This window comes from Terrapene carolina, unplaced genomic scaffold (assembly GCF_002925995.2).
Source record: "Terrapene carolina triunguis isolate 2854851 unplaced genomic scaffold, T_m_triunguis-2.0 Scaffold146, whole genome shotgun sequence".
In the NCBI taxonomy this organism is placed as follows: Eukaryota; Metazoa; Chordata; order Testudines; family Emydidae; genus Terrapene; species Terrapene triunguis.
In genome coordinates, this window is record NW_020664497.1 from 715558 (window position 1) to 736422 (window position 20865).

The window sequence follows — 20865 nt, forward strand, 5'->3', positions numbered from 1 at the left end:
GACAGCCTGGTAGACACTTAAGGTTAAATGTCTTCTTTTGAATAGATTTAATTTATATATGTATTCATTTTATTTTATGGGTTCAAGTCTGAAATTCCAGGCTTGCAACACTTTTTTTGTTTATCTCATTACTTGGGGGTGTTTGTGCTGTGGGAGAACAAGCCAACATCTTTAAAGTTTCCTGGTAAAATAGAAGGGTACTAGATTTTAGATGTTATCTTTGATATCCAGGTTTTTTACTGCACAAAAATGCAAATGTACATGCAGCCAACAGCCAGCCACAGCAGAGAAATAAGTGCCTTATTCAATTTTTATTCGTAAATGTCCCATTTCTGAAAATATACTGTATTGTTAATAGATTATGATGTATAGCTTGGACTCAGTTGCTCCACTGCAGCCAAATTTCCTTCAGATTTCTCAGACTTGCTACTTTCTTTGCAAAACAAGAGCTTTAATTCAGAGTGTTAAATGGAAATTTAAAACTCTACATCATAGTCTTTTTTTTTTTTTTTCCCCATGAACATCTTATTATAAGATTCCAGGATTTTCATTCTGTCTGTGTCTCACTCTGAAGCCTAGAGTGTCTGAGTCAGTGCAAAGCAAAGGAAAAAGCTTCAAGGATGGTTGAGCGCTCTTTTTGTCTAGAATATTATCAGGCTCAATCATTACTGGAATTCATGGACTTTTATGTCCAATTTTTAAGTTTTCAGCCATTTTTGGCTTTTTTACACTTTACAAATTTACACCTGAATGACAGCACGGACTTTCACCTAGTTATAAATAATAAACTAGAACCACACTATGTATGTTAAGGTTATCCTCCTTTCTTTCATATATTCAGTTTGTTCCATAAGTTCCTTTAACTTCCCAAGCACTTATATTCATTCCTTCATATCTTCTGTACATGAAGGAGTGAGGGAGACTCTAAAATAAGAGTTGCTGTAGAAATAAAACTTCCGCCTTCAGTTTTCTCCAAATTAAGGGGAAAAACAAGCCACAAAGGTGAAGAACTGAAGCAGTATATTGTGGAACAGTGGAAGCTAAAGTGTCTCCTTTGCAAGAAATCTATCGGCAAAGTTTCAAAGAGACTGTAGTGAAATCATATAATGAACACTTGAAGCAGGAAAAGCACTGAATATATGACTAAAAAGAAATATTTTCTTTGTAACTTTTGATTATTTAATCTTTGAACTCTTATGCATGTCTAAAGTAAATAACACTCATCAGTGTTTTTCATATTAAGTCCACTATCTACTATACATATTTTTGGTGTATACAATATATAAAATATTTAGAAAGCAATTCTGGATGTTATAAATTGACAGTTTGGCTTCAAAACTATAGAATACTAGATCTCCAGATTTTGGGGATTGTTGTTGGTGAAGGTAATGATCTTAATTGCTCATTGGAGGGACCCAACCATCTTGCTCTCAGATTCCTTCAGCGCCTTGTGTTAAACTAGAATAAAAATGTACATGGATGGAGTGGCTGAGCAAAAAAAAGCAGAGAATAACTACCAGATGTATTCAGACCTGCCTCTTCCCCTCAAAGATTGTAGGCCACATCCTCAGCTGCTGTAAATTAGTGTAGCTCTATTGACTTCAGTTGAGCTTAACCAATTCCCCAGTTGGTAGAAACTGGTAATCTTGAGTGAAAAGTTCCTGGGATTTCCCTGCCCCCCCCCCTTTTAAGCTTCCACACAGTCTAGCCAGTGTTAGTTTTTCTCTGCTGAAGGTTTTTCCCTCTGGAACATATACCTCCCAACATTTCAAGTGGCTAAAGCGGGATGCAGCACCATTCAGGTTTTGGTCCATCCACATAGAGATGGAAGGGCAGACTGGCAAGATTTGATTGATGTTGCAACCTAGCACATGGGGTTGCAACACCAATCACATTTAGTGGAGAAGCGGAGATGGAGAAGCAGACAGACCAAATGTGAGTGGTGCTGTGAGACCCTGTGTGCCAGGTCACACCACCACCACTAGGTTTGGGGCCCCTCTCAAAGGGGGGTCCAGGGCAAACTCCATCCCCTGGGCAGCCTTGAATGGAGGAAATGTTCACTTCAACCAGGACAGAGGGTTTTTGGGATCAAAGCAGGACCGTCCAGCTAAACCCAGGACAGTTGGGAGGTCTTGGAGAGAGAGAAACAGGAAGGATGTTCCATCAGCAATTCTTCATTTCATTTTAAATTACAGCTAGAAACATCTCTTCTCCCTTGCCTATACATCTTAGGTCTCTCTATCCTTTGGCTCTTATTTCTTAGTAACTTTATTATTTAACTCTATAAAGTGTCTTTGGATAACCATTTTCTTGTCTTTTATTACATTAGAGAGCAATTAGTGGCTAACTGGATTCTATGTTCACCTTGTCATTGACTTCTTATTTTGTCTTGGACAAGTCACTTAACCTCTTCTCTCATCATACATATAAGTGGGTGGATAATGGTTACCTACTCTGTACCTTACAGATTATTGAGAAAGATAATTAGTTTGTAAAGTTAATTGAAAACTTTGGATGACAGATGCTATAGGAATGCAGAAATTATTAAACAAAATAGTTTTTAAGATTAATTTGCCTAATGTTAACTATTTTCCAATGTGAAAAGTGGACCTGTGCAGTCTTTATCTTGTTAATATCAATCATATTTTTGGTGCAAAAGAAATCTTTCTTTTTGTAGGTGCTCGAAGATGCAGAGTCTCAGCATTTGTTCCAGTCCATCTTGCCTGATATGGTGAAGCTAGCACTTTGTCTTCCTAGTATCTGCACTCAGGTAAGTAAGCTCAGATAGGTACACCCCCAGGGCAGATTAATTTCATATAAACTATAACTAATCGCTGGGGTCAAAATGACATAGCCATGTTATGTTTCTTATTGAACGCTGTGGTGGTTCTGTCACATTTAGCTGAGGCCTAGGGAACAGGGAGGACAATACATATCCATAATGGTACAAAAGAACATTAAAAACTCACTGTCCCATTTCTGAACCTTAATTTAAGCCATCAATCAAAATTCTATATATACTGGAATGTCTTGTTGTTCTTTCTAATGAAATGACCATGAAATTTTTAAACTTTGAATTAATTCCCCCGTTCAGAATATTTTAGTGGATTTATACCCTTTTGGCTTTGAAACTACTTTTAAAGCTATTTTAATCATATGTGAATAATGCTTTTGATAAGGCTTGCTTCTTTTACTTATAAAAATACATGATTATATTTACACCTCCACAGTATCTGTGAATATACTGTTCTCAATAATGATCATGAATGTTTTACTTTATTGTAATAGGGCCAAATCCTGCAGGTACTTCTTAGTTGGTATAATGCTTACTGCTGGGAATAATCACCTCAAACTCAATAGGACTGTTCATGTGAGTAAAGACTATTTAGATGAGCAAGCATTTGCAGGATAGAGCCTCTGATTTGTAAGCACGACTGTCTCAACTTTTTAAATAGTTTTTTTCAAAAGTAAGGGGGTTGTATTGGAATAGAAAAGCATTGCCCTGCTTAGTTATGCTAAAGAGGATGTTTACAGAGGACACAATTGCAGAAAATTGAAATATTTTCTGATCTTTTTACCAGTCAGTTGGCTGGAAGAACTTTTCTGACAGCTACAAAGCTTTTAAAAGTGAGTACAGCATGCACAGGACACCAAGATGATTAAATTATGCATATTTTAAAGGAGTTTTACTGCCTTGAAATGTTTCTATTTGAGAGATGAGTTATTGACCGTTGTATACTATCTCTAGGTCACTCTTTGAGTTTAGATGTAGCTGAACTTAAGATGCAGTACTGAAATCTGTTTTATACACCGAAATGACTTAATCTACAACAGCGGTATAGTTTAGCTAAATAAACTGAATTCTGTTAAACAGGATTTTTCAATCTTTTTCTTCCATTTTTTCTTCTGTGATATCGTAACCCAGTCTTACAAAGCCCTAATATAGATTGACAGATGAATATATGGAGAAAGAAAAACCTGTGGCCAAAAGAGATATCTAAATTAAGTGATTATAAATTTAATAACTTCACATTTTATAAAAATATATCAAAACATTCTTAATGAAGATTTCATTTACTACATGTCTCTTAGAGTTGTATGTCCAATAATTTTACGTATTGCACTGTTCACACAGGAAATTTATCTTCACAGCTAGTGCTAAAATATAATGACCCAGCTCCACTGAAGCTGTTCTTGTTGCATTTGCGGAGAACCAGAAGCAAAGATGGCAGTTGTTTAATTGGGAGGGAGGAGCTAGAAGAAGGGATGAAGAAATGTATTTTCATTTTTTTAAATGACTATTACAATAGCTACTAGCCCATTACTTAAATAATTTTAACTTATTTTGTAATATTGTATCAGATATAAAAGTGGTTCTTAAAATAAAATCCCTTGAGTGTTATGGGAAAAACTCAATCAAGGAAATTTTTCAGACTTCTTTTAATGCACAGTTAAATTTTTCATGCTGCCAACTATGATTAAAGTATAGCAGGGTCTGCTAGTTTGATTTCAGTTTCTAAAATTTAAGAGCATTAATTTCATCCTGATTTTCAGATATGTAATTGCTTTTGCTCGTATGAAAATGTGGCTTTGCAAAATCTGCATCTCCTGAAGTCAAGTTACCAAACCAAAATGGTAGATGAGGGCCAATTTAGTTTCCTAATATTATAGTAGACATGCCAATAGATTAGTAAAAATACAAAATGGTCAATTTACTAGAGATGAATGGGAATCTGTGCCCCTTTTTGGAGGTCTCCTTAGAAACTAAGAATGATAGCAAAGGACTTAATGCAGAGATTATTGATCTGCTAATACATTAGTGAAAATGCTGCATACATCTGAGGGTTTGCTTTCTCTTGTGTTGTCTAAAGTGATACATCTCTGATACTTTTTATTCTAACACATTCTATTCTGCCAATACACAGTTTCTCCTCTTTAATAAAACTTTTCAAGTATCAGAGGGGTAGCCGTGTTAGTCTGAATCTGTAAAAAGCAACAGAGGGTCCTGTGGCACCTTTAAGACTAACAGAAGTATTGGGAGCATAAGCTTTCGTGGGTAAGAACCTCACTTCTTCAGAGGCAAGTAATGGAAATCTCCAGAGGCAGGTATAAATCAGTATGGAGATAACGAGGTTAGTTCAGTCAGGGAGGGTGAGGTGCTCTGCTAGCAGTTGAGGTGTGAACACCAAGGGAGGAGAAACTGCTTCTGTAGTTGGATAGCCATTCACAGTCTTTGTTTAATCCTGATCTGATGGTGTCAAATTTGCAAATGAACTAGAGCTCAGCAGTTTCTCTTTGGAGTCTGGTCCTGAAGTTTTTTTGCTGTAAGATGGCTACCTTTACATCTGCTATTGTGTGGCCAGGGAGGTTGAAGTGTTCTCCTACAGGTTTTTGTATATTGCCGTTCCTGATATCTGACTTGTGTCCATTTATCCTCTTGCGTAGTGACTGTCCAGTTTGGCCAATGTACATAGCAGAGGGGCATTGCTGGCACATGATGGCATATATAACATTGGTGGACGTGCAGGTGAATGAGCCGGTGATGTTGTAGCTGATCTGGTTAGGTCCTGTGATGGTGTTGCTGGTGTAGATATGTGGGCAGAGTTGGCATCGAGGTTTGTTGCATGGGTTGGTTCCTGAGTTAGAGTTGTTATGGTGCGGTGCGTGGTTGCTGGTGAGAATATGCTTAAGGTTGGCGGGTTGTCTGTGGGCGAGGACTGGCCTGCCTCCCAAGGTCTGTGAAAGTGAGGGATCATTCCAGGATGGGTTGTAGATCACTGATGATGCGTTAGAGAGGTTTAAGCATCACCCCCATTCATCTAATTGATTGGTTAACTCTAACACCTAGTGATGATGCTTTAAATGTGAGCATTAACTACTTAATTGCTGATCATTTTCATGGCCTGAATGGGGAAGAGTTTGGGAGTGAAGCTCGTGGGAGATGAGAACTGGAAATTAACACAAGGAGAGAAATGTGCATTGAAGAAAAGAGGAAAGACAGAAGGAGGGAGAAAAACAGGAAAATAGAGGAGGAAGTAACACAAAGCAAAAATGGGTGTGGTTCTAATGGAAAGCATTTTTTTTCACTGAATGGTGTGGAATTTAATGATAAAATAATGAACAGTAATAACTAAAAGCTTAGTTTTTATATAAATGTTATAGTCCACCTTTGAGCTTTGTGTAAACTTCTAATTGCACTGTGCAAACTGGATGCTCATTTTGCAGTAGGTTTACTTATCAAAAGGAGACAACCTCCCTCAACCCTCCCCCCACCAAACAAATAAAAACACCCACTTCCCACTTACTGCAGCTCCATATTGCCAAATAATTTAGGGAGAGGGAAGCTGTTATATATATCTCTCTGTCCTTCAGTCTCTGCAGTGGCTCCAATATGCTTACCCTGGTTCTCTCCTTTTACCCACTCAAGCCTTCTGGAATTCCTACAGCCCTCCCAGTAAAATGGCTGTCCCACCTAGCTGCCAGCTGGGATGAAGACCAGCTTCCGGCACTTACCACCCCTCACACTCCCAGCTATCTCCCTCTCACTGTAGGTGTGTTGCTTGCAGGGAGTAGGGAAAGAAGATACCCTTTCAGAGATGCTTCCATTAAGTGTGTGTGTATTGCAGCCACAAGGTGTGGTGGCAGTTCAAGTAGACATACCTGTGCTAACTTTAATCTAGTTAGCTTGGGTCCTAAAGTAGTGAAGCCACAACAGTGTGCACTTCAGGTTCTTGGGCTCATACAGCTCATGCTGAAACATGTGCTGTCATGTCTTCATTGCTCCAGGACCCAAGCTAGCTTTAATATAGTATGTGTCTACTGAAATTGCAGTCACACCCTGTGACTGCAGTATAGACATACCCTAAATCTGTAGCTGCTGTCTGGGGCAGGGTAGCATTTCTATAAAGGGGCAGAAACCTGCTCCCCTCTCCAGATCTTGTAGAGAACTCATAGATGCAGCTCATGATGATTATAAAACCAAATACTGAAGATTCTTTGTAGTGTATGACCCCTGTTAATTTGTTGGCAGAACACCCAAATGGAGCTGCCAGCAAGGAGAGTCTGCTTTGGGCTATAGCCCCTTTTTAGTCTCTTCTTTAGTTGACATCCATGAGGCTCTCTCCTGTTCACTATAGAACATTTTGTGGAGGGGAAAACTTGCAGAATATGCTTAGTGCATCTGTTAACATTACTCCCATGAGTTTAAAAGCCATGTTTGGTGTTCAGATAAGGAGGGACCATCTTCAGTGGCCACAGATGTTTCATTACTAATGAGCAAGTGCCTTGTCAGAATAGTGAGCGGACTCAAAGACCCGGTGAACACTAGAAAATTAGGTTGATTTAACTACGTAGGCTGGGGTGTGAAAAATCCACACTCCTGAGTGGCGTTGTTAAGATGACCTAAGTCCCCATATAGACAGCACTACATCAACAGAAGAATTCTTCTGTCAACCTTGCTACTGCGTCTCAGGGAGGTGGATTACCTACAGTGATAGAAGAACCCTTCCTGTCGGAGTAGGTAGTGTCTACACTGACGTGCTACCGTGGTGCAGCTTTGCCACTGTAGTGGACAACCCCAAAGGCTAGTTTTGCTTGATATGAGCTTATAGCTAGGGAGGGGGGGAAATATTCTTTGTAAGACACTGTTCTTTATTAGTCTTTATTTAAGACTTTCTGGTTTTTCATGGATAACTTTGAAAGTTGGTGGCTCATATTTTCAGTATTTCTTTTCATTTTCTGGCCCCCAAACTTTTTTGTTTTGGTCTTCATTAGGGGTATTTTAATAATAAAAAAAAAAGTTACTATTCCACTCTGGCTAATTATACTTCCCTTAAAGTATTAAATCTTTAATTATGGTGTCCTGGTCTTCATAACATTCATTATGTGGACTTGTAAATTCTTTGGAGAGAGGCATCTTCAACCTGAGGACGTAGCATGGAATTGTGAGATTAAGGTGGATTGAATATAAGTGGTAACAAATGGTGTCAATGAAGGTTTACTCACACAAGTTACAAATGTGGATAGTTTGTAAGTAGGCTCTGTACAACCTTCTCGATTCATTCTTGCCAGTGCATGTCATTCCTGATCTCATCCCAGGCCTATTCACAGCTCTGCTAATTTACTTTAGTCTTGTCCTGTAAATGTATTGCCAAGTGTGGTCCTTTTTATATCATGGACTGCTTTTTGTGCTGTGGACAGATGCCCATTTAGAATGAGATTCTCCAAATTGGTTTCCACTTGTGATCAAATAAGATTTGAACAGTGATTCCTCACAGCGAAAATGGTGAACTAAGTTCCTTCCAACTCCTCCACTCCCTCCAACATCTTCCTCCTCAGGCATATCATAAAGAGACAAATTCTAGTTTATATACTGCACATATTTTATAGGATGGGGAGACAGAAAGAGAGCTTTCAAATTGATAAGCCAGTAATAAAATAAATATATAATAATAATGGTGCTTGTTGTGTTTGTTCTTTAATTCAAATTATATTTGAGTCTTTTCTAGTTATCTAAAACACAAAATTGGACGAGGGAGTCAAAATAAATTGTCGAGTAATTAAATCTTTTATAGTTAAGGTGACATTTGTCCCCTCATTTTACAGCTGTAAATGGGTGATTGCTGTAATCATACATTTTCTTTAAATTGTGCGACAGCATTGTGACAATATGCTGGGGTTCCCAGAATTGAGAGTTAGTGTTAACCCTCTCAGCCTCAGCAGGTGAGAGTTTTGCTATTGCTAAGAAGTGTGACAACTCCCTGACACACCAGCTTGTCAGCCTTCCCAGTAAACTTCAGGACTCTGTCAGTCCAAATCTTGCCTTGCAGGTAACAAACTTCCCCAGAGACATCTCCCTGTAATATTCAGTCTCCTTAGTGAACAAACAGAAGTTAAATTTGTTGCTCCTTTAAGGAGACAGTATACTGCAGCCTGTTAGCTTAAGTGGGTTTAACACCTCTTTCCCTTCAAACAGTGCACTGAATTGTTTTATAGTAAAAGCAGAGCAAATTTATTTAACAAAAAGGGCAGAGGATTGAATGATGCTAAGTATAAGGAATAAGGATGAAAGGTTACAAACAAACAAACAAAAGTAAAAATACACTTCTAAGACTAAAACCTGATTCAACAAACTAGACTTTCTTGTTCAAAGAAGTGTTTCTCAAGTCTCTTCTCCAGCATGGCTGACCAGACTCTCTGGCCAGGACCCTTCATAGATCTCAAACTGCTCAGTTCCTTTGTCCCTTCAGGTGAAAGATGCCAAAATGGCCTTTTCTCTCTGTTTATATCTTTCCAAAGTTCATTGACTCTGCTTCAAGAGATAGGCAGACTTCCTGGGGTGCAGTCTTCATCCCCCATTGAGATTGTTAAATGGTTCTCTCTCTCCACTTGCTCTCCTGATGGCTTTGTTTATCTTGCACGTCAATGTGCTTTTCTTTGTCTTTGGTCACATCTTGCCTACTTTTCAGCGGGGAGACATTCAAGCAATCAGAATTGTATTTCTTTGGAACAGTTGTAGCTTAAACATTGCTTGCCAAATACATTTTAAGAACATAATTCTGGAACATATTTATTACCCTTTGTATACACCTCTTACATACACCATGCAATGATTTTGGGACAAGTATGTTACCAGTTTGTATAGATATCTTACGTAACACCTTTTAGATACAGATCATGACACCAATGTGTGGGGTAAAGAGAGTATGTCAGGCCTGACAAGAGTTGCTGAGACAGTAGTGAACTACCCACAAGAATAACTTTAGAATCCAGCTGCTGGAATAAATAAAATATAATATATCTTACTTGATTTTAAGATTGCCTGGTTATTACTACATTCCGTCTGTTTCCACCTCTGGAGCCTGTTTTTTCTCTGATAAGTTGTGCTTTGTTGGCCTTATTGTTGCTGATTAGAAATCTGCTATTTGTCAAACAAGCTTGTTCCCAATCATCTTAGTTGAACAACCCTTGACTTTAATGGTGCTGCTGATTTAAGGACCAACCAATGGCTCTAAATTACTCTTGTTCTAATTTAGCAAATGTAATTTTGTGCTCCTGTTTTTTTTTTTTTTTTTTTTTTTTAAATTTTTTTTTTTTTTTTCTCTCTCTTTTTTTTTTTTTCTTCATTCCCTTCTGGTAGCCAATACCTTTACTGAAACAAAAGATGAATCACTCCATCACAATGTCACAGGAGCAGATCGCTAGTTTTCTAGCCAATGCTTTTTTCTGCACTTTTCCACGACGCAATGCCAAGATGAAGTCTGAGTATTCTAGTTATCCAGACATTAACTTCAACAGGTATGGCATTTTTGAATAAATGGAGCAGATGACCCTTCAAGGAAAATATTGTAGTCACTTAGGGGAGAATCCTGTTTTTTCTTTCACATCATTAAAAGGCAATTAACACCAATTCAGTAGTTGGTTTCTTGCTTCTAAAATTATAAGGAAAAAACAGGAAACAATTTAATCACATTATCCATGGGAAATATGAGGGTCTTGTGGATGAAAAGTTAATGCTTGATAACAAGGCTGACCTACCCTAATCTATTCACAAACACGCACTGGTTTAATTAAATCAGTGCAACCCCCTGTGTGGACACTCTTATTTCCATTTATGAACATTTATAAGCTTAATGAAAAGTGCTATATAAGCGGGGCCGCCCAGAGGATTCAGGGGGCCTGGGGCAAAGCAATTTTGGGGGCCCCTTCCATTTAAAAAAAAGTTGCAATACTATAGTAACATATTTGGAAATGTAAAAAATAACTAATGAAATACATTCAAAAATTAATTTGTAATAATTTGAAAATACACTAAATACATTATTTAAAAACATTAAATGCTTTAATGGTATGTATACACTTGCAATTACATAATGGGCTGTTGCTGGGTGATGGGGATGGGTGCTGCTGCTGTTGCCAGGGCTGGGTGGGGAGCTGGGCTCTGGGTTGGGGGGTGCCCGGCTCACAGGGGCTGGACTCAGGACTGTGGGGAGATGGGGTCAGGGGGGTGTCCGGCTCAGAGGGGCTGGGCTCGGACTGGGGGTCAGGACTGTGGGGAGATGGGGTCGGGGGGCCTCCGGCTCAGAGGGGCTGGGCTCAGAGCTGGGTGTCAGGGCTGTGGGGGGATGGGGTCGGGGGGGTGCCCGGCCCCGGCCCCTTACCATGCCGCTTACCCCCTCTCCTGGAGCCTGAGTGCGCCACGTCCAGCGCTGCAGCGGCGTGGTGTTTCCAGCGGGGCCTGAGCTCCCGCCGCTCAGCTGCAGCTCACAGCCCCGCCCCCTTACCAGCTGAGACGCCGGGGGTTGTGGGAAGGCGGGGGCGGAGGGGAGCCTCTGACATACTCCTGGGGGCCCCTGTGGGGCCCAGGGCCTGGGGCAAATTGCCCCACTTGACCCCCCCTCTGAGCAGCCTTGTATATAAGAGCTAGGTATAATTATTGTTGTTAAAGAGTGCCTTACTACTTTTTAGCTTCAACCTGTTCCTAGTAGACTTAAGTGAAACTGAAATAAATCTGGCTTAAACTGAGTGTGTCCACACAGCCTTTTGTGCACTGGTTTAGCTATGTCAGTTAAAATTGCACCTTTAGCTAAAACTAGTGGAATTCTGAGTGTAGACAAGCCTTTATTCTCCCCTTCATGGGCTCAAACTTGCACTGAAATAATTAAATTGATTTTAATTCACACCTTTTGTTAAATATTATATTGGTCTATGCCATGTTGTCTGCCTCTAATGCCTGCCTGTCCCTCGTTTTTCTCTTTAAACTCTCTGCCCATCAACCAATATAAATTCCTACATTGTTTCATCACCACTTTTTAAATCAAAGTATCTCGAACCTCCTGCTCAGGTCATACCCTAAAACAAACTAATCCCTTTATTTACATAGGACAGAATGTTGCCCTTACTTGCATGCATGCATGCATGCATGCAAGGCTACTGATGCTGTGCTTGGGAAAGGAAGAGAACATACAGTGTCCCTGAAAAGTGGAACTGTCTTTGTTCTCAGGGCTTATCAGAGTCCCTGTTGCTTTTTACAAAAAACATGTTTTGTCATGGTTTTTGTAAACACTTGCAAATTTTAACCACTGAAGCTGGTGCAATTAACATCAGACTGGCTGAACAGGTATCCCACCACTATCCCCACTAGTTCTGTTACATAGTGGAACCATGGGTATGCAATCCTTCATAAGTCCTTGGGCTACTCCTCCATTGCATTAGAGTCCAATCCACATGGAGTCGCTGTCTCACTCTTACTCCAGGCAGTGCTGTGAGTGACATGTCTACAGAAAGATCAGCTGTACTGCAGCCATTTGCTTGTGGTTGTAGTCATATCCTAGGCCACCATGAACTCTTCTTCCTATCTCCCTTGCACCAGTAAAGAATAGACTGGGGAAGGGCACCTGGTGTGGAGGGAAGACAAGCAGCTGACAGCGCATAAGGAGAGAGTGAATAAATATTGCAGAGACAGGGAAAGATTAATAAGGTAAGAGCTGTGGAGGAAAGGATGCAAAAAGCAGATTGAAAGATGGAGGCATTCAGCAATGAGCAATGGGAGAAACTGACCGAGAGAAGTAACACTGTTTCCTACCTCACCTTTAACTGTAACGTGGCCCCGTTTGTATTTTGAAAAGGGGGGAGTGGTGGGGAAGAAAAGGGCAGAGTCTGCACCATTTTCTTCCTACCCTCAATGCCAATGTCATCTTCTTTCCACATTTCCTGGTTTTTGAAGGTGGGAAGGAAAGGGCAATAAAATAAATGTCCTTAGCCATTAGTGGTATTGCATGCTTGTAATTAGGACAGAATTTGTCCCATTACATTCTCTAAGACTCGAAAATACAAACAAGCATTCATGAGCTGGCAGCATATGTACAAAATGTACTGGGCAGTGTCCAAAATCATAATTTGTGATTGTTATAACAATGCACTCCACTTTTGAGGAATATTAGGGGCTTTTTTCCTAATGTGGTTAGAGAACGCTATATTAGAAGTTGTTCTGCTGCAGCAACCCTGCTTTCCCACAGCAATATGCTAGGGCATTGAGACTTAAACTGTGTGGAAACTACTACATTTTATTTTCTGTATAACTGAATGAATTACTTCCATTGCTTGTAGAAATTCATGTACTATACTCCTTTAATGAAGCAGAATAATTGTGTGCATATTAGCAAATTTTTGTGATTTTTTTTTCTTTAACAAATGCATTATTCCATAATTAAACTGACTTTCCGTCTTCCCAACATTTGCATAATACACATTTTTCTTCCTACCAAATCTTTAAATAATAAAATTTGTAGCTTAAGGTAAAAAATACATGTGCATAAGAAATTTCTTAATCAAATGTCTTTAACTTCATACAACAGTCATGTTCCTAATCTTTTATTATTAATTTGTTTTATTCTACAAAGAAATGACTAGGTATGCACATGCTTAGTGATTGTTTTGGAAAGGACTATAGAATCATGGGCCAAATATAGGTATTTTTCAACCCTGTTAATTTTAGGACCTGATGCTATGATTTACTATTCAATCTTGTATCTCACTGGAGTCTATGGGAGTTGATGGTGCTATGCACCTCACAATATCCATCCCTCATAGTTAACAATGATGGACTTTTGTTTCAAAGTAAAAATGATCTGTACCCTCATAGTTGTGTGGATTTCGCTTTTATGTCAAATTGCAGAATGAACCATGCCCCTTTCACCTCTATTCATTTTAAACACATTTAAAAATTGGTACTTCATAGATGATTAAACTGAGAAAGGTCTTAAGTCTCATTTAAAACACTTTAAATCTGCTGTCAGAAAATGTCCCCCTTTTCCACTCTAGGGCTTGGCCATTTCAGGTAATAAAATGAAATGGTACACTTGGTATGTACATATTAAATAAAAATTGTCACTGTTTGCCTACTGTGATTTGACAAGACTATCAATCTGTTTTATCAAACAAGCCATACTTGGTACAAGAGATTGAGAACATACCATTTATTTTATTTCCTGTAAACCATCTCAAATGTGCCACTGCTTGTTATGTGATGATGAAGGCAAGTTTCCTGAGTGCTTTTGTGCATGCTGACAACTTTATGGTCATCTGGAAGGGAGACCGCTTATACGTCAGTGTAACATAAGCCATTTTACACTTTGTCCTTTCCAATCCAACTCTTGCTATTGTCACCTAAAATAAATATATATGTGTCAGTACATCTTTGACTTTGTGGTGCTTAATTTTATAGTACATTGTAACATTTTCATGTAAATGTAGATTGTACTTCCTCCTACAAACTGAGAGGCCATTAAGTAATAATATAATAAAGTAGTAAAACACTTGCCAATGTGATTAAATACATCCCTTTTAAACCTGGCAAGGATGTGCCTTTGTGGGCTTTTAAAGTTGTCAATAGTATAATATATAAATTAGAAGTATATCTGATAAAATGGAATTGTCTCTAAGACTCTTTTAGGATTACGATGCTAAAATGTTGCCTTAGAATTGTAATTAGGACAATGTCTATGCTACTTCTTTTCAAAATGTTTAAAATGTGAATAAAAATATTGTAAGCAATATTTGAGAAGGGAGAGAGAGATGAAGTTGACATGGAAAAGATGCATTTTAACTTGTCTGAATTAAAAAGAGAGAATTGGGGAATTTAGGTGTTATGGTTGAAATGCCATCACAAAATAAATAGTTATTAAGTTTGTTATTGTGTGACACCCTTGTTGATAGACTCTGCAGAGAGGTCAAGCACCGACTGTGCTTAGAGAATGAACTGCATTTTTCAGTCCTAAAGGTGATCCTTCTAGAACATAGTTGAGGCACATTGTTAGGGTAGCTGAAGAAACTTATGCTGCTTCTGCTCATGGTGTATCTGTTCTGTGAATAGATAGAGAATCTGAGTTGTGTCCAGGGCTTATCTATCTAGCACAGGGGTGGGCAAACTTTTTGGCCTGAGGGCCACATCTGGGTGGCGAAATTGCACACAGGGCTGAGGCAAGGGGTTGGAGTGCGGGAGGGGAGGTAGTGTGTGTGTGTGTGTGTGTGTGTGTGTGTGTAGGGGGTGCGGTGTGCCGGAAGGGGCTCAGGGCAAGGGGTTGGGGTGCAAGGAGAGGTGCGGAGTGCAGGAGGGGCCTGAGTGGGGGTTGGGGGCTCAGGGCAGGGGGTTGGGGTGCAGAAAGGGGGATCAGGGTAGGGGGTTGGGGTGCAGGAGGAGGTGCAGAGTGCGGGAGGGGGCTCAGGGCAGGAGGTTGGGGTGCAGGAGGGCATCAGGGTAGGGGGTTGGGGTGCAGGAGGGGTGCAGCAGGGGGCTCAGTGCAGGGGGTTGGGGTGAGGGGTGCAGGAAGGGTTCGGGGTGTGGGCTCCGGCCTGGCGCCACTTACCTGGAGCGACTCCGGGGTGGAAGCAGCGCCACACTGCTAAGGCAGGCTCGCTGCCTGCCATTGCCCTGCGCCGCCGCTCCTGGAAGCGGCTGTCACTATGTCCCTGTGGCCCCTGGGGCAGAGGGCAGCGTGCGGAGCCCTTTGTTCTCCCCCCCATCCCCCAGGGGCCACAGGGACGTGGTGCTGGCCACTTCCGGGAGTGGCGCCACGGGGGTGGCAATCCTGTGGCCCGGATCCAAAGCCATGAGGGGCTGGTTCTGGCCCACGGTCCGTAGTTTGCTCACCCCTGATCTAGCACCTTTTGGGGAACAAAATATTCCTCCTCGTTCACTCTCTTGTAAAATAAAGAAATAAAACATGTATGGCTGAACCTTTTGTTCTTTAGTTTCACTAGTTTTGTGTGAGGTTTGTAGATGAGAATGGTCTCTGTCACGAGGGTTTGTAGTGATTGTGATACTGTTGAGTTTGCCTGTTGTTCCTATTGAGAGTTATCAGACTTGCCTCTTAAATTCCTACACTTTGGGAAGCCCCTTAATTTTATTTAAAAACTGCCCAAATATAATGGAGTTTGAAGCAGGTTATGAAGGTAAAATACGCTTTCTTCTCAAATTAGTTTTCCGGATAACTGTGAGAGGGGTTGAGTGGCTTGTCAAGAGCTCATACACTTTACTTATGTGGTTCTGATCTGCTAGCAGCTGTTGACTCTTAGCTATGGTATGCTGCTACAGTAGTTCCTTCTCCGTTTTCCTGTAACAAGAGACTAAGCACATTAAAAGCGCATGGCCCCCAGTCATAAATAGGCTTAGCTCAGATCATAGGCTTCAGTTTCCTATTTTAAAGCAGTACATACACAGCATAAACCTAGAGATTTTTTGACACACAAGTAAGAGGGTAATATGAAGTTATATAAAAATGCATCTAAATTATGGTGCACTTTTTCAATAGTGACAATATAAAATACTGATACCGCCAATATGTATCCTAAATTTAACTCCAGCCATGTCAGGCAGGATCTTTAAGCTAATTATTTTAGTGAATTGAAATAGGAAAAAATTTACACTAGTTAAGATATATGCATCTTTTATGGATTTTTTTAATATAGGGAAGGAAATGAACAAACTGTACAGAGACTTATACAGGGGAACTGAAATCTGATTTAGCAATAATGCAATTGTCTCTTACCATAAACAACATCAATTTCATAGCATTGAGTATTCTCTGTGGAGTAAATTATCCAGTGTATTTGAGGTGATCTGGTTAGGGAATAGGAATATATATTGTTTCTATAAAAAGTGGCTCCAGTTACCTCCTAACCATCAACATTTCATTGCAAAGCACTGAATATTGCTTTTAAGTATTTTTTTGCCCCTTTAGGATGGTGGCTGTGTATTCTATTAACCTTCACTGTGGATGGAAATGTTTATTTTTAAATGTGTAATTTTCTGTACAACTTACAAATATACATGTGAATTTGGGTTATAAAATGTGGTCTAAATTTTAAAATGAAAAGTCTTGTATTCTTTATTATAAAGTCTAAAACTATATTGATCAGTTCTTTATTATATTATTTATAATCAGTAGAGCAAACTAATATTTGGATAATGGGAATTTGGTTTAATGCTTAAAGCTTAAAAACTGAGTTCTGGGTTCTATTCCTGGTTTTCCTATAACCCAGGGTGATACAGTGAGTTAAGTCACTTAGAGTATGTCTTCACAGCAGCTAGACACCTGCGGCTGGCCCATACTAGCTGACTCGGGCTTGTGAGACTTGGGCTGTGGGGCTGTTTCATTGCTTTGTAGACTTCCAGGCATGGGGTGGAGCCTGGGCTCTAGGGTCCTGCGTTGTGGGAGGGTCCCAGAGCTCGGACTCCAGCCCAAGCCCGGAAGTCTACAAAGCACTGAAGCACCTCTGCAACCCAAGCCCCCTCAGCCTGAGTTGGCTGGCCTGGGCAAGCCGCAGGTCTTTCTTTTCTGTGTAGACATCCCTTTAGTCCAGAATTTTCAAGTATCTACTAATTTTGAAAGCCTCAATTTTTGGGTGCCTAACTTATGACCTAGAGCCTGACGTTCAGTTACTGAGCTCCCACAGTTCCCTCTGACTTCAGGAAGAGCAAGATTTGCTCCTTAGTGTAAATTTGAGGGTCTTAAGACTAAAAAAAGATCCCCAATAACTTTAAAAAAAATAAGTTGCTATTATTTTCTTTGATCCAATTTACTTACCCAACATGGGAAAACCCCAGAAATAAGAAATGCCTCTTTTTTGGGGGTGTAGTAAGGGAGGGTTGTGTTTGCAATTGGATTGACCAACAAAAATTACATTGCTCCATGTATATATGTTCAAACAAACCTTAGTGGAAAAAAATCTTTGTTTTAAAGATAAATTTCTAATTATGCATCAGGTTGTTCAGTGCTCTGGTTTTGTCTGTTTTGTTGACAGTATTTTACACCTGTGACAGTTAATAGTGTGCAGTAAATAAGAGAAGAAATTGCCTGTGAGGTTAAATTGTTGAAGTATAGTATGTTTCTTCTCTTTGAGGCCAAGGGGAATCCCAAACCTCTAAGCTACTTTCTATGTAAAGAGAGGAATAGAAGACAGGTTTTAATGTAGAAAGGTGGGATTTACTTAATTAACTGGAAAAAAAATACAGCAGCACCAAATCTATTTATTTCACAGTGCCTTGTGTGTTTGACTTGTATAAGTCTGCTCTGAGGTTTTTCCTCACTAGAAAACATAATCTCGTTAGATAATTGCATTTCCTCTTGCATTACCACAAGAGTGATAATTTGCAGTCTGCTTGATACTCATCATGACAGGTTTTCTCAGAATTATCACCTGGATTATTAGAGATCAATTAGTTGGGTAAAATTTTGACACTGTAAAAGAACATTCTTATCATTAATCCATTTGAGACCTGTTTTTCCACAAAAACCTTGTATTGGTGATTTACTAAAATCTGTATCAGCTTGTACATTAATACTACTGAATATTTTACTCTCTAAGAAATTTAGGAGCCTGATTTTTCAATGAGACTTAGGTTTACAAGTCACTTGGATGCTTTTTTAAAATATTTTATTCAGCTACATTATTTTGTAGTTACCATTTTTTAAGCGTTTACTCTGGCTCTAGAACTTACACATATGCTAGCAAGTATGGCTGTGTTTTATCTTTTTTATTGGAGATTAGAATTTCCAATTCTAAATTTCTTTACATTTCTAAAGATCTCTATAGACTGCCATCCTATGCTCTGTAGTTGACACTTAACTTCAGAGCTGTCCAACATACTGTTGTCCACAAAAGCCCTAGTAGAATGTTGTGGAGGCCATTTCACTTGATGATGGGAATATAAATAACAATAGCAAACACTTATTGTAGCTGTTTGTTCTTCATGATGGCTTTGACCAATAACTGATTCCAGCACAATTTCATCTTACAGAACTTGATCAATATCTGTGATGGAACACAAAATATGTTAAAATGTAAATAGAAAATATTTGTTTAAAAAAATAAACCCCTATTGCCTAAGGGTGACTAGAATGATAATACTATACTATTTAACTGCTTTTATTATTAGCCTAAAGCGTTTCAAAGGTAGTTGCTGCACTGATATAAAGAAATATTGCAATCTGCAAATACTCTGTAGAGAGATTCTCCTGACTTTCCCAAACATTTGATACAAAAACCTTACAACCATATGTGGTCTTGGACTGTGGTTCTCAACCAGGGGTCCGAGGCCCCCTAGGGGGCTGCCCCGCAGGGCCCAGGGCAGAAAGCTGAAGCCCTGCCGCATGGGTTTGAAGCCCAGACCCTGAGCCCCGCCACCCGAGGCTGAAGCCGAAGCCTGAGCAATGTAGCTTTGCGGGGGCTCCTGTGGCATCAGGCCCCAGGCGATGCCCTGCTTGCTATCCCCTAATGCTGGCCCTGACTTTTATGTGCAGAAAACCTGTGATTGTGACACAGGTGGGCCGTGGAGTTTTTATAGCATGTTGCGGGGGGCCTCAGGAAGAAAAAGGTTGAGAACCCCTGGTCTTGGAGATGCATGTGATTAAAGTTGCTTGGAGTACAATTGAATGAAAAGGTCAGATAATGCTATTGATGTGACAGAATACTTATTGAAAGGTTTCAGGCAAATGTTTATAGCAATGCAAATTGAAGTCTAGCAAATCTTTAATGAGTGAAAGAAAAGATGGTTTTGAAAAGAGAAAACACTTCTGTTTTCCTTAAGCAATTCTGTTGGGGGGAGGGAGGAAGAACCGGAAGTCAAGTTGCATGGTTCAAAGAAATAGGAATGATAGTTGAAAGCAAGTGCTTCTATGCTCACTAGTTAGCCTAGTCTATAAATTGTTAGTGTTTTCCCATTTTACCCCTGTTTTTTCTCTTAGGGCCTTGTGGAGTGGAGTGTCCACATCTCCCACTGACATCAGTAGGATCTGAGTGTGCTTAGCATAGTAAAGGATAAGGCCCTTAATACCTATGTAGACTTAAGTGTCATTGTAGCCATGTTGGTCTCAGGGTATTAGAGAGACAAGGTGGATGAGGTAGTATCTTTTATTGGACCAACTGTTGGTGAAAGAGAGAAGCTTTTGAAACACACAGAAGAGCTCTATATGGCTCGAAAGTTTGTCTCGCTCACCAACAGAAGTTGGTCCAATAAAAGATATTACCTACCCCACCTTGTATCTCTATGTAGACTTAAATCAGTCTTCATGAAGTACATACAAGCATAATAGTTTACCTCCTAAGCAGATCCACCCAATAAGATGGACTATGAAAACTAATAGCTTATTATTTGGGGTTCAAGTAATTGGTCAGCCTGCGCATTCAAATGAACTTTTGCTTAAAGATGTGTTGTATCCTTCTGATATTTTTGAAATGGAAAAGTGAATATTCCTTATGTGCATGGCTGCTTTCTTTGTCCCAATAACACATTATTCTCAAACGATGAAATGGATCTTTATGCAGATGGCCAGCTCCATTTAAGTCCTATATTTTAAATCTCATTTTAAACTATTTTAAGGGCTTAAGTAGGACTTTGGTGGTACATACCCCATGTGCTGCCCCTCTGGACAGGAGTAAATGTTATCATCCACTGTGAGAGCATGTTAAAATCCAGGAAACAGCATGAGTAATCTGATTTCATATTCAACTGCATCAACAGAGATCAATTTTTTTTCTTGATTAATAAGGTTGACTGCAGAATTTAAATTGCACTGTCTGATAACTTTACAGATTGAGGTTGTTTGGAACCATAACAAGTGTGTTTGGATACATGTAAATCTCATGGAATTACAATCAATGCCATGTATCTGTGAATGGGAAATTTTATATTGAGATTTTATGTTTGAGCCATTCTTGCCATAAAATGCAAATCTCTAACTATAAGGGTAATTAACCACTGGAACAATTTACCAAGGAATGTGGTCAGGGGTGAAAGTACCTTAAAGGACTTACCAGTACACCTGAGTCCTGAGCAGGGGCGGGGCCTAAACCGGAAGGAGTGTG

The 20865-nt window shown here is 39.7% G+C and overlaps 1 protein-coding gene across 3 annotated transcripts in view; it reads left to right on the forward strand.

The window, feature by feature from the left end:
- Positions 1 to 20865, forward strand: part of PARG (poly(ADP-ribose) glycohydrolase) — a 124261-nt gene that overhangs the window by 52173 nt on the left and 51223 nt on the right. For all 3 annotated transcript variants that reach the window (XM_024209952.2, XM_024209960.2, XM_024209968.2), the window contains exons 8-9: positions 2678 to 2770; positions 10139 to 10296. In XM_024209952.2, the coding sequence (XP_024065720.2) occupies positions 2678 to 2770; positions 10139 to 10296 (251 nt within the window). The remainder of the gene's footprint in view (positions 1 to 2677; positions 2771 to 10138; positions 10297 to 20865) is intronic.